General features: G+C 35.4%; 1 protein-coding gene across 2 annotated transcripts in view; it reads right to left on the bottom strand.

Annotated features, from left to right (window-relative positions):
* Nucleotides 1-11,387: 11,387 nt before the first annotated feature.
* The window catches only part of FUT8 (fucosyltransferase 8), a gene marked incomplete at its 5' end in the record, with an annotated part of 63,424 nt that continues 62,382 nt past the window's right edge, over nucleotides 11,388-12,429 (bottom strand). For both annotated transcript variants that reach the window (XM_080345111.1, XM_080345112.1), the window contains one exon: nucleotides 11,388-11,869. In XM_080345111.1, coding sequence (XP_080201237.1) covers nucleotides 11,552-11,869 — 318 coding nt within the window. In that variant the 3' untranslated portion in view covers nucleotides 11,388-11,551. The remainder of the gene's footprint in view (nucleotides 11,870-12,429) is intronic.

Genomic DNA, 12,429 nt, shown 5'->3' with positions numbered 1-12,429 from the left:
TGTTTGTGAATACCTGGACAATAAGGGAAAAAATGCTGAAATGAGTGACTGAAGTTTTCTCATAGAAGCACTCAGTCTGCTCTAACAACATTCTCTCAAAATAAAAGGCTAAAAATAAAATAGACAGAATGACATATATATATATACACACACATTCTAGGACATAGATAAATAATCCTAAATCACTGATGGCTAAAAAATAAATATGTCACTACGAATTTGGGAACTATGTGTTTGGGAAAAAGCACTGTTAGTTATTCCATTTGTTAATCAACACTGTGAGGTAAAGAACTGACAGAGGACTGGTCTGCTCTTGCTGCCCTAAACCCTCAAAACCAGCAGCCATAAGAGCCATTATAGTCCAGTGTGTAGTGGCTGATAACTAAAACACCCGTGACACAACATACTGAAGAGCACAATAAGTATGTACGACAACTATTGAGAGCAATAAATATGTAAGACAACTATTGAGAGAAGATGCACAACTCTCTCAATATTGAACTCTTAATAATTGAAAAATACATACCCATATGACAGCTTATGTTTTCCAGATGTATTGCCACTGTGTGCATTTGATTGGGATTGGGCATGCGTTCCCACACCTAAGGTCAGAGAATTGAGACCCTTCAGTTCATAAGTACATTTCAGCCATGTACACACAATGTAAAGGAAAATTCTAGTAATTTCTTTCCTGTTACAGATTTCATGAGGCATAAAGAAATATGAAACGAAGGAGAAAGCTGGAAAAAAATGGAATACATATGGGACCACGTGTTACGAAGATAAATCTGTTAGATCGAAGCAATTAACTTTTGTCTTTCTTCATATGTTTATTCCTATTCAATTGTCATTTTCTCCCAAACAATAAATGAATGAATGAATCAGTCTTTTTTCAGCACTTACGGAAGGAATGACTGGCTAGAAGACATATCCAGAACAATACTTGTTCAAAATGCATTGTAAAAGGTCTATAAAGAAGTCTATGTTATTTTCTTGTACTTGCCAATGATCAAAGCTGGTGAAAATTTTTGAACATGCTGGATTATACTGAGCATCAGTGGCTTTGACCATTCACAGCATCGCACTCTACCGCATATCTAGTTTGAAAACTTCTGGTGCAAACCAAAGAACTTGTCAGTCTCTCAAAAAAGACAAATTTTGAACAGCCCAATGCAAAAAGTAAAATTAGGGACATTGTGAAACCTGAACTGTATATATCTATGAGTATTTTTAGGAGCTTTGGTTATGATTCAATGGAAGCCTTGTAATGATGAAACAGAAACAGAAGACTCTAATTGCTGGCAAGTGCACATGAAGTAATTCCTGGGAGTGGCCCAAAGCGTGCAAAGAAAACTACGGTCATTATCATCAGCAGCTGCAATTAGGAATACAAAATAATAATAGTAATAATAGTAAAACACACACACACACACAAAACAAAACACAAAAAAAACCCAAAACTTTATTCCCATACCTAAGCTTTCTTTGTAGATTTTTTTCCTGATATTCAGATTAGCCTTTTACTGAGCATAGCCTGTACAGGTCAGGAATGCATACAAAAGCAATCTTACTAGGTACAGTTGAAAAGAGTTAGAGTGTGCAACTAATACTTTGTCATCAGTGAAAAAATCACCGCTTTTTTTTTCCAGAAAACTAGCAGAGAATTTGACCAACGCTGCAAACTAAGTTTGTCTTGTCTAGGTAGTAATTACCAGCATAAAGTGCTTTACCTAATTTTTGAGAAGTCTCAGAAGCAAGAGAATTGTTAAGAAATGCATCTATCAGCACGCCTGACTTTGGAATAAAAGAGGCATCCTCAGGAAAACACAGATTACAACCATCTTTGAAAAAAGGCTTATTTCCTTTCATTGCAAACAGATGCATAGCTAAACAATACTACAGTTGAAAATAAGATTCGCTCATCTAAGGAATTACCGTTTGTGATTACTGGAAAAAAGTTTTCTGCAATTGCAAGCATGCTAGAGATACTCAGCTTCGGTATTGACGTGGTAATTTAATCATGCGTGCATGCATCAATTCCAGAGCACTAATAATAACATATACAGAGGAAAAGCATTTGGAAATTTGGAGAACACTTGTTTGCTTAGGCAGCGTAGCTTGTTTTATTGTTGTATACAATCTTGACAAATGCTAGGAATTCTGAAAAAGCGTAAGATCGGAGTAACATAAAATTAATAGATCTTCATACAAATAGTAATAATGACCAAATATGAGTACAGTGTACTGCTCCAATGCACACTTTGAAAACTAAATCTTTCCTAGACAGAAATTTTGAAGACTCCAGAGACCTTTCTCCAAACTCAATATAAGCCTTTTTATCTAATAACTTATTATTTTCTCAATTCAAGTGATTTGGGGAGTTTCCCAAAAGAAATTTTTTTGGATGCTGGGTGGGACTCAACTAGCCTTTGAATCTGTCTGCAATAGTAAAATGTAGTTTACATTCTTTATTATTCAGTCATTGTATGTTTGCCATAACAAACAAGTGGCACACCTCAAACCAAAACAATATGGAAACCTCTTGTTAGTCATAGCTACTGTTCTTCAATAAGAACATCTCAGTTAAAATAGACAATGATTTCACAAATCATTTGTTAGCCATACTGCTGTGAAGTAAACAGAATCACAGGATTGGAAGGGACCTCAAAAGATCATCCAGTCCAATCCCCCTGCTGGAGCAAGAACACCAAGATGAAGTTACACAGGAAGGTGTCCAGGCGGGATTTGAATGTCTCCAGAGAAGGAGACTCCACAATCCCCCTGGGCAGCCTGTTCCAGAGCTCTGTCACCCTCACTGAGAAGAAGTTTCTTCTCAAATTTAAGTGGAACCTCTTGTGTTACAGTTTGAACCCATTACCCCTTGTCCTACCGTTGGTTGTCACCGAGAAGAGCCTGGCTCCATCCTCGTGACACAGTTTCACACTTTGCAAATTCCGTAACTGAAATTAAAGTGATTAATTAACATGACATATCAATGTATTGCCTTATGCGTAGACAGCTGTTTCTACTCTTTCCAGATGGATATACTTGAAGTTCTATCATTCATGTTCTATACCACCGACTAGTGGTCACCTGAAAACCTCAAGATGCAAAAATTTACAATGTTAGAAAAGAACATCAAGGTGGTTTTGTATTAAGATTAAAAATGACTGAGAAAATTTCATATAGTTGTTCCGACAGGCAGTCTGTACATTGAAGAGTCCGTCCAGTTCAACATATGCTAATTAACGCTGATTCCTCACATAAGCAGCAACTTAGATGAGTTAGTTACACTAACAGGGAAAGAAACAGAAAAAAAATATAATCCTGTGTATTTCTTACTCTGTAATTCAGAGTAATCTTTCATGCAGTTCCGCTTCTAGGAATTTAATGTGATTTCTATTTCTTATTATGGTTGTACTAGGCCTAAACCATCTTCTGCTTTAGCAAAAGGTTTACTCCTTCAACAAACCCTTTTGTCTTTTATTTATTGTTTCAGGTTTAACAAGTCTGAACAATAACAAAATAATTTTTTTGCTTCTGAGAACTTGAAATTCAAAAATGTAATAAATAGATGACAAAATTTGATGAAAAAGCAGATGTTTTCATGATTTAATTGCATTTTTCATTTTTTGTACATATGCAGGTTTTTTAGAGATCTGAATGAACAGAAGACCGTTCCACATATAAAACAGAGACAGTGAGGAAATTAAGATGGCACCACTGGTAGAAAAGTTGCTGGAGAAGATACTGCATAAATTAAGAGATTAATGGACATTGTTCTGCCTTGTACTAGGAGCATGCTAGTAGTAACCTATTTGCCATGGAAAAGAAGTTAAAATCTACCTTGTGGTTCTGTAGGTCAACAAGGCAAATCACAGCTATCTCAGAAATAAAAAATCAGACTCAAATTAGCAAATAATGGCTTTTTGTTGTTGTTTTTGTTTGTTTGGGTTGGTTTTGTTTTGTTTTTTTTATTGTTGTTGTTGTTCCATTGTGAATAGCTTTCCCAGAAGGAATGTATCAAGGGAAACATCTACATAGATAGTACAGCAGGGCACCTGCATTAACAGGATGCACCTTATTAGAAAGGAACAGGGTGTTCTGTAACCAGTATCCATCCAGAAGGAAGTAATGACAAAAGGATGTGTGTCTGTTAAATGAATCCTGAAGGGCAGCCCAGGAAGAGAGGAAGACCTCCAGTCAATTACATCGGCAGATAAAGCACACTGGAACACCTTCATGTCCAGCCAACCATTACCTTGGTCACATCCTCATCATCTAGAGTAGTAACTACTTATACATTTAAACAGTCCTAAAATTACATTCGGCCCTTTGAAGGCAACCACGAGGCTGACGTGGCCCCTGGTGAAAATGAGTTTGACACCCTGCTCTAGAGGTTTCTTCAGGCTCTTCAACATGTACCTATTAGGTGCATAACTGTCTATAGCGTATGCATCTGTCTCTCTATAACACCTTCCTGCAATGTGTTATCTTGAGAACAAGAAGGAGTCTGAGTAAGCTCTAGCCAGTTCAACAATAGGTGACAAAAACCTATTATTCCAATGGTTGTTACACTTTCCTACATTCAGTTTTAAAAACAGAGAAATGAAGGATATTTACTTCCAAAACTCTCATTGACTAATACATACAAACCTAATCAGCAGTGGCATAGATATGAACCTGTTTCAATTTACACTGAAATAGGTTTAGCATACATATGTTCAGTTACTAAGTCCCAAGAGAAGGAATGAAAGCAAACAAAGTATGAAAGGTAATTTTTTAAATCACTGTGCTGTTTCAGAACCAAACATATAAATATCCTGTCAATAACAAAGGTCATCAGCATGTAAGAGGGAACTAAGAATACTTCCTGAATGCAACTCTTGATATTTGGGCTTGGGTTTGGTTGTTTGGTTTGTTTGGTTGGTTTTTTTTTAAAATAATTTATTTTCATACACACGATGGGAAACAACCAATAGTTGGTCCCTTCCAGCCTGGTATTCTGTGATTCTATGAAAATATTAATGTAACAGAAATAAAAGCAAACACTATAAAATCCTTCTGAAATTAGCATTATAGATGAGATGTTCAAAACATTTTATTACTACAATTATTATTCATATTACTGTACTGTCTAGGGATGCTATTGAATTATGAGAATCCCACTGTGGGAAGTGTAGTGGAAACATGAAACAAAGGAGACTCCTGGATCATCAGTCTTACAAGCTAAACATTGGACAAAAAGAATGAGCAACACACTCGGAAACATGAGTACATGAGCTAATATGAATCAGTGTAATAAAGTGTAGTCATAACACATCAGCAGCTCTAGAGAGATACATTTGTTAGCATTGGACATAACGGATTCCCAGCTCCTCATTCACAAAGGAGGAAGTTGCACGTCCTGTTTTTTGGTCACCTTCCTTTCTTCCAGGTAGTTACTGCTTGGAAAGACATCAGCAGACACACTCGGCTTCTTTGAGAGACAAATCTCTTGTAGACAGCTGAATTGGACAGCAAGCTCTACATTCAGTGGATTCTCACAGCTGAGATGTAATATCCTTGTGGTTCTCCTTGCAGTGGAGTAATTGAAAACCATGCAGCTGTATCAAAGCCCTCCCCCCAACAAAACAAAAACCAAAAAACAAACAAACAAAAAAAATTAAACCAAACCAAAAAAAACCAAGATAGAAGGAACACTGAAATTAAGCTAAAAGAGAGCATTCTAAGACTGAAGAGAAGAAAAGGACCTGTCTCTTATGGTCCTGTAAAAAGACTGCATTTAGATTGTGTCCCTGTTGGTTGCATATTAAGCTGCAGGCATTAGTGTATAATAGGTGCTAGCCAAAAATGGATAGGGAAGGCTATAAGAGTACATCTTTCATCTGGTCAAGAAACTTGCTACAGTGTGAGCTTCAAATCTTGTTAGATAAGGAACTTCTGTGCCTTGTAAGCCTCCTAAACACTTGTTAGGCACATCTGATTATGGTGTTTTCTCTTCAAATCCTTGACTATACCAGTTAGGAAAATCACGAAAAATGCATTTTGTAAAAAAAAAAAATAAAAACAAAAAAAACCTGCAAGAAATATAATTTCACGTTATGAAAAATCACATACAGACACTTGCTGTCCCTTGGATTCCTGGTCAAGTAATGACCACTAGCCACTAGGTAAGGAAATCAAAGCACACTAAGCAGAAAGGTTTGAAGAAAGTTCATACAACCATGGTAGATCAGGCTCAGAATAAGGTAGACAGTGGGGCTAATGGAAGAAAATGCAGGATAGCTGGGGATTTGCCAAGCTCAAGAAAACCTTTCATAAATATACTAAAAGCAAAATCTTGAGTCTCTATAAAGAGGAACAATAATGCAAAATTGAAAGTAAAACCAGCACATGTATGTGTCAGCAGCTACATAAGATGTACAGTATAGTCCAGCAGAGATAGTGCCTTCTGTCAGCAGCGTCTCCTTATGAGTCAGCCTAAGAGCATGAAGTTAATTTTGAGCAACAGTAAAGACATTTTGGTGAAAACAACTGGCATGCCTTTGCATTAATTGAAACGTGCTTGAATTACAGTGGCAGTAGGATTCTGCTGATAAGTATGTTGAGTCACAGGAAACGAGCATATAAAATAAAGGAAGGTTCCACTGAAAAGCAAACCTGATCAGCATCATTAGTTATTTATACATGGTACTAAAAGGGATAAAGACCAGCAAACACACCAATGGAAGGGGTTCTCAGATGCCTGTAATAATGCTGGAAGACCTTTGCCTTATGTACTTTGATTCTGAAACAATCTTGTACACAATGAACCCAACCAGTGACAGAAGCAAACAGACTAGCCATTTTTTTTGCAGGTGTGGAAACTTTATACTACCCTCTTATTTGCATCATGCAGTTCCACATTTCATGCTTTTTAGAAATGAACAGGATACTACAAAGTCTAACTCAACCTGTTTGAGGTTGATATTTATGCATAACTTTATTTGCTTCAGTCTTGCTTCTGATAAGCTTGCAGGTACATATAGGGGATCTTGACAAAAATCTGTAGACTACAAATAGAATTCTAGTGGTGCCTTAGGGAAATGGGATTTTTGTGAGTTTTAAAGGTAATTTTAATTCAACACAATAAGTAAACCAAACAAAGTTTGTGCCCTTTGACAGCCTGCTCCCAAGCCACCCAAATATGAAACTGTAATATAGTAACAACCAATGACCACAATATGACCAGCATGATATTTATACACATAACTGGGATTAGAATTAGGCAAAGTCAAAAGAAGGGTTGCAAATTTTAAGTATTTCTGGTAAAGAGCAGAACAATTTTGTTGGCAGAGGTCCTGAACCTAACAGCGAAAGGTTTATTTGTGGCTTTATGAATTTATATTGCAACTTAAATTAAAAGTACAATATCATGTCTTCTTACTAGACTCTCTCCTTCTTGCCTCCCAAGCTAAACAGAAGATTTTTACTTGGATTCTTCAGACAGTCGAGAGATTACGTTGCAAAGAAACTCAATTCACTGTTTTGAAAAAGTTCCACATGTGCTACTCCACAGGCATGAAGGAAAATCTCCTTCTCCTTATCAACAATTTGTAATGAAAATTTCATACTCTATTATGTTCCTAGCTCAGAAAACAAGACCCTTACTTTACAATTGCATACCAAAGAAACAGAAAACCCATTATGGAGGAAATTTTCACATTGTGCATATCTCTCCATAAGAAAGGTATCATCAGTTTTCTTTTCTGAAAAAAACGGTGGAGAGAAATCTTTCTGGTAATTGCAAATTTCCTTAAAATTCAGTGGTATAAGGGAAGATAAAGACTTCTTTGAAGGTAAATATTTAAAAGTTTTGAAATAAAACATCATCCTTCATGAACAAATCCATAATACTCTGCAGTTCACAGGGAAAGGATGTTGGTAGAGAGGCTTGGGAATCCCATGCGTCTGACTGTGGCTGGACTGAAAATCAAGGACAGAACTCAGGTTGGTGTCACTGCAGTGGCAGCTGCAAACTGCTGCTGCTGACCCCAGTCTCCAGGTGCACCAATGACACAGAAGACTAGTCAACTGAACTACCTAGAATAAATTTCTTAGCCCAGCTGGTAAGAAGCTAGTAGCATATTCAGTTTCCAGAGACTACATGTACCTGGCAAATACCTTATTACAGAAAATGTGACAACGATAATGTAAAATAGCAAAGAACGAAAAGAGTACTGTTCATATTCCTTTTATGAGCACAACATACACACACATACACACACACACAAATGCTTTTTAAAGAGGGAAAATTTAATTGAACATTAGCTTCTCTGAGTATGAGGGCTATCTTTGTTTTATGGATGTCAAACTTGTTGGTTTGGTATGAGGCAAAAATTACATGACTGGATTGTTGCAGAGCTACAAGGTGAACGGAAGAAACAAGGTGTATACTTGCTCGCTTGCAAGCATTCTGGTTAGGATCTTAACAAGTTCACAACTTTCAAAAGATTCAGCTTTCTTTCAGGTATTTAAGACAATTTTTAAATTTCCTATTATTTCACTTTCCTGTGAAAAATCTGGGGGTCTCATTTTCAGTTACCCATAGATATTTCCATACTACCTGGACTCCACCTTAGTTGAGAATAAAGTCTCTAATATTCATTTTGTTTAATATAAAACAAATTCAGTTTTAATGCCCCAAGGTTCTATGATTCCAAGATTTAAATATATGGTAGTCTTAAACAGAACAAATCGCTAGAAACAGATGCATCTAGTATACAGCCTATTGCTAGTTTTCTTCCTCTGACAAGTAATGCATTATAAGCACTACAGGATCATAATTAGCACATTTGTTAATTATTAACAATAATTTTAAATTTCATATAATTTCATGATCATTTTCTCAAAGATGATGAGCTAATTATTAATTAGGTATTTAGAATATGTAAGGAGGCACATGTACCTTGCCAATATTTTGCCAGATATATTCTGTTCAGGAATTGCCACATTATACATCTTCTATAACATCACTGTTTTCATTTGTCTCATTACTATATCAGAAGACCTGCTCTTGCCTTTGGGCTTGTCTTATACCTTCTGTTATTGATCTTTTTTAGTCATCATTTCAGTTGAGTTACCTGACTATGGAGCAATTTTCCTATGTTAATTCATTTATGAACACTATTTCTGCACTCTAAGAAATGCGCTGGAAATGATGAGCTCTAAAGCTGTAAGTAAAGAGCTTCAAAACCAAAACATTTTCAAAATCTACAAATATCAAATAGATAGTGTAGTATTTGTGGAGAAATAATTAAATTAGTTTTCCCAAAGATAAAATGTATTGATTGAAACATTGAGGAAGAAATATCTGTGGCCTTGGATTTTTTTTCCAAGTTGAAATGTAGCAATAGCTTTATACGTACAATTGAAATTTGAGTAAAAAAGAAGTTATAATTTAGCCTACATTTGTGCCTCTGAAATATCACAGGTTTGGTTAAGCTAGTGGAAAATTTATCAGAATCACACAGGAAACTAACACTAAACAGCTTCCTTAGTAGTTTCAAAATACAGAAACACCAGTTAACTCTAGCCATCTTTAGTCATAAAAATTCATCTTCTTTAGCATTTCTTGGCCACTCCTATTCATTTGCTTTTATCCTTCAGTCCATCTTTAAATCCCATTTGGTATTTATGCTCATTTTTACTGATGTGTCTATTTAATACTATTAAAAGATAATTTTTCTTTTTTTCTTTTTTTCTTTTTTTTTTTTTTTTTTAAAATTTTCCACAGTACTTTTCAACTTTGATCTTTTTCAAGACACAAAACAGTTTTTCAGCTGAGGAACACATAACTGGAAGGGATCTATAGGATCAGTCCTGCAAGTAATGTCAGAGAGAACCACTTTGTTAATTCATTTACATACCAGTCAAGTTCCATCTTGCCACTATGTCGACTGGAAGATTGTTGCAGAATTTCACGCTGCCAGAGATTTCATTTTACTTTTCAGCCTAAAATTTATTCTTGGTCAAGTGCATCCATTCCTTATACCAACACTGCCCTTGGTATATTCATAAATATAATTAAATATCCTTTAAACTTTTGCTTTTCTAAGGTCACCCAGTCATGCTTTTTTAATCTTTACTTATGTGGCATTTTCTCAGTGTCTCAATAGTAACCATTTTCTGCGCTTCCAGTATTCCAGACTGGCTTGCACTAGAACCTGTATAAGGCTATTAATATTATTTCTATTTGGAAATAATCTCTTGATGTCTTGTACATTGAGTTTTATATATATATATATATATATATACACACAACCCCCAATTCTAAAAGTTTTTTGGAAAACTGTTCTGTAAATTATCTCTTTTCTTAATAGAGAGCAAAATAGAAACAGATTTTGGAACACTAAGAATTACTAACAATTTTATGTCATGCATAAAATTCATCCTTGTGTATATTTTCTTGGAACCTACTATTTTTGGGGTAAATTGTTAGATTTTTTTTTAGAGTACTCTAGATTGACGGGTTCTATAAATGCGACAACTGAAGTATTCCACTTACAAGTAACTACATTCAATGCCAAAATGATAAACGGCCATCTACAATACCCTAAAAAAATATTTTCAGAAGAGGAACACAGAAGGTAAAAGAACAGTGCTAGAGTAAATGTAAGAAATGGAGCCATTGAACTCATTGTGTCGAAACCCACTGTCCACAGAACACAGCAACACTCTGTCCCTAAGCAGTTGTTGTACTAATGAGCATTTTAAAATGTAATGAAATTCCAGCTACTTTTTCTTTGTCATTTTGTGGTTTGTTTGATTTGTTTTCAATCAAAGACAATGTCCAGAAACATTATGAGTACTAAAGAATCTGTTCATAGCATTGTTTTACAAAAGTTCCTAACAGACAGTGACTTCTTTAATGTTGGATGTATCCTTTATTTTATTAATGACGAGAAGTAATCAATGGAATGTTAAAAATAAACTTATAAAGAAATCTAGTCTGAAATTTGAATCTATTGTTTGAAGCAAGTTCAGTGGTCATGGTAACACCAGTTGAGGATTGACTCTTGCCCACTGTGAAATAGGGATGGCTCTTCTAAAAAGGTCACAAGTTTTTCAAATATAGGCACCATGTTTTAAATTTTGCACATACAAAATATGTTCATGTCACTCAAATTACACAATGTGGCAGTGTTATAAGTCTGAACATTATTGTCAATTAATGGCAGAGAAAAGAGCCCGAAGCTCACATTAAACTAATGACTGGGACGAATCCTGAAAAGAGACAAAAAGTATAAAACAACCGTTTTCCTGTTGTATGCAGTTTTGTGTGTGCATGTGTGAGAGTGCATATAACAAAAACTGTCTAAGAGTAAGTTCATATAATAGCCCATCCATTTGTTCTCAGGTTCTCATCCAGTTTCATTGCTAAAGGCTTTGATTTAACTGCATGTTAAAATGCAAATTCAAATCCCATATAAACCATTAGTTAGCGTGTTGGCTGGTTCAAACCAATCAAAATCGAGAATTACTGCCGAACGTCGTCCTTGTCGTCAGTCTACTTGTCAGCCTCTGGGTATGTAGGATACTTGACTGTCTCAATTTTCTCCTTAACTTTATAGGATGGGTACAGGCCTGTTCTTCCTAGTTTCCTATTGATGCCTTTCGAATAACCATCCCAGTGGTTTCCAGCTACTCCAATTAAATCTCCAGGTTCCATAGGAATTTCATCAGCAGTTCGTGGATGATGAGCATAAATAGCAACCTGATTGTGGGCATTCTGTCCACCAAAGTAGTAGATATCATCCAAAGAATGGAAATACGCTGAAGCATCTGGATGCAATGTCTGCATAATTTCATAGGCAACTCGACAAACCTTAGAAACAAAAACAGAAGAGAAGTCATAAATATTGTGTGTGCCTGCAATGTACTATGGAAGTCAGCAACCAATGCATAAAAATGAAATTACACAAGAGGATCAAAACCAAAAAACCTGCATATTTACTAATAAGAAGCATACAATTTTAATTACTACTGTGGTGATAGGACTTGGTAAATAAATAAACAGATAAATAATCAGAACAGTTTACTTTTCAGTAAAAATGGAAAACACCTATATGAACACTACCCATCCTGCTTTTTAAATTAATTTTATGTAGCCAATCAAATGTAAGAGCAGATTTGTTTTCCTTTTCTACTAATAAAAACTGTATTTTACTTCCGTTTGAACCTTTAGAATTTACATTTTCAAAATTTATTCTGCAATACTGAGGCTTTACATTTACTTTTCTAAAGGAAGCTCCACCTTCCACTATCCAACAGTTCCAAAAGTCCAAGGCTTTAAAATTATGTTAAGATTAGACCAGTGATAGAATTATTGTTGGCAACTTGGAAGACAACTAAATGAAACTTAATTTCAGCAAGACAATAATGATG

This window comes from Nesoenas mayeri (genome assembly GCF_963082525.1).
Source record: "Nesoenas mayeri genome assembly, chromosome: 5".
Taxonomy (NCBI): domain Eukaryota; kingdom Metazoa; phylum Chordata; class Aves; order Columbiformes; family Columbidae; genus Nesoenas; species Nesoenas mayeri.
The sequence above is the reverse complement of the archived record's forward strand: the minus strand, read 5'-3'. Positions and strand labels throughout refer to the sequence as shown.